This window comes from Gordionus sp. m RMFG-2023, chromosome 1 (assembly GCF_954871325.1).
Source record: "Gordionus sp. m RMFG-2023 chromosome 1, tfGorSpeb1-WG-v2, whole genome shotgun sequence".
NCBI lineage: Eukaryota > Metazoa > Nematomorpha > Gordioida > Chordodea > Parachordodidae > Gordionus > Gordionus sp. m RMFG-2023.
Window position 1 is genome coordinate 32,732,476 of NC_088775.1, and position 5,918 is coordinate 32,738,393.

General features: G+C 27.2%; 1 protein-coding gene across 1 annotated transcript; it reads left to right on the top strand.

Annotated features, from left to right (window-relative positions):
• Nucleotides 1–4,211: 4,211 nt before the first annotated feature.
• LOC135922216 (uncharacterized) lies at nucleotides 4,212–4,986 on the top strand. The gene is made up of 4 exons (XM_065456631.1): nucleotides 4,212–4,308; nucleotides 4,353–4,484; nucleotides 4,525–4,813; nucleotides 4,857–4,986. Exons 1-3 carry the CDS (start codon nucleotides 4,289–4,291, stop codon nucleotides 4,763–4,765), a joined length of 393 nt encoding a protein of 130 aa, XP_065312703.1. The 5' UTR covers nucleotides 4,212–4,288; the 3' UTR covers nucleotides 4,766–4,813; nucleotides 4,857–4,986.
• Nucleotides 4,987–5,918: the final 932 nt, after the last annotated feature.

Consider the following 5,918-nt stretch of genomic DNA (forward strand, 5'->3'; position numbering starts at 1 on the left):
GCAATTTTGTCCATATATCTTTTAACCCATTAAAATATATATAATCTCGTCTAATTCCTAAAACATTTCGTAATTCATTTATTAATTGTCATAATTGAACAATGATTAAATTTAATCGATGACCAAATAAAAGCTGCCTTTGGCGCCTCGGCTCTAATCAAAGCCTGCACTCCATTGATTCTTCCACTCATGATTGAGTCGCCATCATAGCTTTGCCCAACTAGGAATTCAAGAGGTAAATTCATGGAGCCAAGTTTGGATATTATATTCTTTTTAATATCGAGACCAGTTGTATTTCTCATACAATATATGTCTATCAGTCCTTCAATGGGCTTAGGAGTTTCACTATTTTTAACATATCTTACTATCAAAGCGAATATTCATCAAAGCTAGTGCTTCTGATTTCGAAACATCATATGTGCCATCAACTATGATTGAAAAGCACCTGTTAAATTCAATCTCATTTTGAATTTTTTTTATAACCATATTTTTCATGGTTTCAATGAGAATGTTTATATTATTATATTAATAGATTTGCATATAATTTCGTTTTTAATCCCTTATTGTTTTTCTCCCAGTACAGGTTCAGAATCTACAATGAGTTTAATAAGGCCTATCATATTGCCTTCTTGTAGCCTGTTCCCCCAGAAGGCTTTGTTACGAGATATTAAATAACCTAGTCATCTTATTATTATTCTTATGATAGAACGGTTATTATCCACACATTCTTTCTGGATTATAAATTGTAATATGGAATTTTTGTTGTGTGATAGCCTTCCATAATTGGCCATCTTATGTGTCTGTGAAGATTCATGCACAATAATATCACTATTAAATTTCATGATCATTAAAAGAGTCAGATATTTTATTTTCTTCTAACACATTTTATTTTTTTTTGGTTAATATTTTTGGGCATATTTTGAAATTGGAAAAATAATTTATGACAAGAAATCTCGGATAACAACCTAATTTACTAAACATCGGTCAATACTAATTAAATTTATTAATAATAAGTAGGGGGGGGGGGGTCTTACTATTACATACATAAAGCAAAAATCAATTGGTTATGAATGGATGTAGCAAAACAATAAAGAAATTAACTCGAGTTCAGTGTGGTAAAAATTTGACTTTTAACATCACTATTTGTGGAGAACTTACTTTAAATAAAGTAAAATTTCTACATAAATATTGAAAGATAAACTTTTTGCTTCTCTATGTGGCTTTAAAAATTATATGAAATATTATTTTGACTATTGTTAAATAATGGAAATTGATTTTTTAAAATATTTATATTTAAATTTGTAATAATATTTTATATAACTTAAATTGGTATTATTTTGAATGAATCCCGGAAAAAAACCTACAGAAAAAAACCCTCAGGAAAAAAAACCCCACGAAAAAAAAACCCCGAAATTTTTTTTCGAATTTACTTAAGATCTAATAATATCGATATATTATTACAAAAACAATTTAAAAAGCAAGGTTACAGGCTAAAATAATCATAAGTTTCCATCAACATATTAAATAAGGTTATATTCAATAATACCAATTAAAGTTATATAAAATATCAATACAAATAAATATAAAAATAATCAATTTCCATTATTTAACATTCTCCCTCTTCTGAGATGTGAGAGCTTGTTGTTCAAATGGTCTGTAATTTTGGCTGTTTTTGTAGTAGCACCCATCATACCTTATCGTTGGCTTGATTCTATCACGTTGGTTTGTTAACATCGTTTTATAGTTGTGCTTAGGTTTGTTTATGTTGGCTTGTCGTCGTGCTCCGTCGTTATCATTATCAATTTTCAAGATTGTTATTATCATCAATTATTATTATCAAGTAGGATGATGGAATATATAAATAATAGGAATGATGTATAGAATTTGGAATAATTGATACGTGATATTAAGCGCACTATTGGTTCTCTAATAAGAGCCCATCTAACTGGGATAAAAAGATGAAATATTTAACTAAATAAGAGAAAACCATCCACGTTTTTTGGGCAGGCCGCAGTTACCTGTGCGCGCAAGAGGCAAAGCCCCTTACTTAAACGCCCATGGGAAAGTAAAAGGAGAGGTCAAAAGGCTCATGCCCGATTAAATTAAAGTTTATTTATGGAGGGGCTATATTGGCTATGTTAATTTTACTCTCAATTTGCATTGTGAGAAACCTAGAAATAATAACCTAGAAATAAGAAATGATTATAATATTCATCTATCATAAATAAAAAGCCCATGCCCGATTAAAATAAAACTAGATTATGGAAGGATAATATTGGCTATATTGATTTTGTTTGAAATAATATTGAGAAATAAATAATAACTCAGCTTAAATAAATATAATACATAATGTTAGAGTAGTATGCTAAAACTAAGGTTAAAGAAAACTTACGTTGAGCAATAATAAATTGAATAACCATCCAATGAGTGTACAGTATTAGGTTTAGGAATATAAAGGTTATGTAGAAAAATTTTGGAATGGGCTTGAAAATGGTAAAGAACCTTCCAAAGGGATTGAATGAATACATAGGAAAAAGTATCGATCTATAAGGTAGTTGGTTTTCATTTTAAGAAATAATTAGACATTGGAATAATAAATCAAAAAGATTGTTATATCATATTTTAATGTTAATTTATTTTTTGCGTTTTAGTGTTAATTTATATATTTTATTTTTATATTTGACTTTCATATCTTAAGTAACATAATCTTTTAAATAATTAGGTTTTGACTTAATTCTTATTGGTCTCGTTATTGGTGTTATTTTTTCATTTTTATTTGCGTCCGAGTCATGTTATATAAATGTATTATAGCATTTTCTTTTTCTTAACTGGTCCAGATGTCTCCTTATAATGCCTTTAACTTAGAACATGGTGTCACTTTCCTTCAATGTGATTGTCCCTTTGTCCCATGTATCATTTCCTTGTTCTTTATACCACACAAAATCCCCTACTTTAAAAGTTCTATTAAATGGTATCGTTTTATCAACTCTAGGCTTCTACCTTCGACAGAGAATATCAACTGAAATATGCCGGTCTAATTGCATATCCATACATGGGTCTATAAGCCCCGTTGATCATACCTAATTAAATGTTTATTATTATTTTATTTAATATAGTTTTTATATAAATTTTATTTTACAAATAGTTTACATGTTATTTTAAATATATATAATTTTTAAAAAATAAAAGAAATGAGCATCTAATTTCCTTTTCTTCTATTGGTTTAGATAAGTCCCATTTATAATATCACGATTAAACATTCTTTTCCCTGTTGTATTATTTGCTGTATTTCTGTAGTTGAATAAGAATTTGTCGAGTGAAGTGTCTAAATCAATCTTAATATTTCTTTTCATATGCGCCTTAAACGTCCTCACCATACGTTCAACCTGGCCATTGGACTGCCGGTTGGACACGGATGTTAATATATGTTTTATGCCGTTATCATTGCAAAATTTTTCAAAATCTTTACTCGTGTAATTAGTACCATTATCCGTAACTTCACTATCAGGTATACCAAATAGAAATAGTTTTATAAATTTCTTTTAGCGTAATTTCAGTTGTAATATTCTTAACAGGAACTATAATTGGAAATTTACTGTAGCGTCGACTATTATTAACCAATTTTTTGTGAAAAATGAACCCACATCATCTATGTGTATCCTTTCAAAGGGTTTAGTCGCCGAGATCCATGGATTTTGTATTTTCTTAGGATTGTCGTGATAAATATTACAATCCTCACAACTTTTAACTTTCATCTCTATGTCATTATTCATACCAGACAACCACATAAAATCTTTGACTAAGGATTTGATTTTACCTGCTCCCAAATGATCTACATGTAATGTCTGCAGTACGTTTTTTTTAAAGCTTGATGGAATAATAATTTTGTTGTTTTTGAAAAGACAATCTTTAATAACGCTAAGTTATAATTCCATATTTTCATATACTTTATTTTTTATAGGCTCATTATTCCTTATGTCATTTATAACGTAAGATAATTCTTATTCTTTGTAAGTTTTATCACGTATTTTATAAATTAATAGGTGTATCGGAAAAGTTATTTTCAATTTCAATATTATAAATAACATCATCACTAATTGTATTTACCTCAATTTGTACGCACTATAATAGTGCGTACAAATTGTGCGTTGCAACGCTGCGTTTCAAAACGCAAGCAATGCATTTTAAATGTATTCGTTCAAATTGTACACATTTCCGTTTTTCATTTAAATTATTTTTTTCAAAACGTAAACCTGCTTGCGTTTTCAAATTTTTTTGAAGTGGAGAAATGAATTCACCAGCAAAAATGTAAGTATAATTATCTTTAAATCATCATATATTAATTATGTTAGATCATGGAATGACCAAATCACAATGAGGTTTGCAGAAATGTTGGAACCAGAAGAGATTATATGGAATCAGGCGCATCCTGATCACAAGAAGACATTCGTTGTGATGGAACATCTTTCCATCATAGGAATTAAGTTAAATAATATATTATATTATTAATAATTTTATTTTTAGATTATCAGAAGAATATCCTGATTATGACTGTAGTGTTAACTACTTAAAAAAGCGTTTAAGAAATTTCAAGTATCAACTGAGCAAAGAAAAATTAGACAGTCTATCCGGATCTAGAGGAGGGGTGCATGAATACAAGTATAAGAAATATATTAATTTCATGCAATCCACTGTTGCTGACAGACTTACTGTCAGTAACTTCCAGGAATCCCCTCCTCCAATAAGGAAACCTGCCAAAAAATGATTTGCAAATTCTGATGAATGTATTGGAAAAAAAGTCATCTAGCATCCAGTAATTCTTATTTTTATCTATAATTTATTTATCTTTTATATAGACTCTTTTTGGATAGCCTAGTTGATACAATGGAAGGCTACAATTCCGATGAAGATTTTTTTTTAAAACAGGTTTTAAAACTAATGCAAATAATCAAGATCAATAGAACACAACCAACAGAAACTTTTAATACTATTATATAATTTTTATATTTATATTTGTTATATTGTTAATTTTTGATATATTGTTATTTATAAAATTTTTATATAATTAGTAGTTTATGTGTTAATTTTTGATATATTGTTATTAATAAAATTTTTATATAATTAGTAGTGGATAATTATGTGTTAACTTCTTCCTAAAATGTAATTTTAAAAATATAAATAAGATTGCATAAATATATAGCAAAACATGATTAATATTTGTAATTATTTATACTGGCTAAAGTTTTTCACTCTTATGATTGAGGGCAATTTAAAATATTTGCATTGTTAAGTTTAATATATATATAAATCAAGTCTACAACCTTCATCCCCATTATAAATCCTCAACTTTGGATCCCACTTCATTTAATCTATTACAATTAACACTAAGCTTACAAATATATAACTAAACTTAAAATTATTTCATGATCAATACTTTATTCAAATTTTATTTAATATTAATAAATTTATTATAATAGTAATATAAATAAATTTATTATAATAGTAATATAAATAAATTTATTATAATAGTAATATAAATAAATTTATTATAATAGTAATATAAATAAATTTATTATAATATAAAAATTTAAGAATTTATAAAATTTTTAAATTTATCCCTAATGATTTTAGATTCCTGTGAGCTTTAGTTGTTTTCCCTGCTTGCCAAAAATGGTCTTGTTGTAAGGTTAGCCAATGTAGGATCTGTATTGATGATAATATAATTTTAAAAATATATATAAATATGATTTTTATATATTTATTTAAATTTAAATACTAGTATTACCTATATCATCAATGGAAGCTGATCCTTCTTTGTATGATGTTATGTAGGATGCAAATAGCCTTTATCACTATCTCTATGCTAGGTAGTCCTATTTCTATTGGCTTACTTAGAATGTCAAATTTTTTGACTATTC

Excerpts from the sequence above, each read along its gene's own strand:
- LOC135922216 (XM_065456631.1), top strand. The coding sequence starts at position 4,289 with ATGAATTCACCAGCAAAAAT. Across the intron at positions 4,309-4,352 it reads ATGAATTCACCAGCAAAAAT|ATCATGGAATGACCAAATCA; the intron begins GTAAGTATAATT and ends TAATTATGTTAG. Across the intron at positions 4,485-4,524 it reads CTTTCCATCATAGGAATTAA|ATTATCAGAAGAATATCCTG; the intron begins GTTAAATAATAT and ends TTTTATTTTTAG.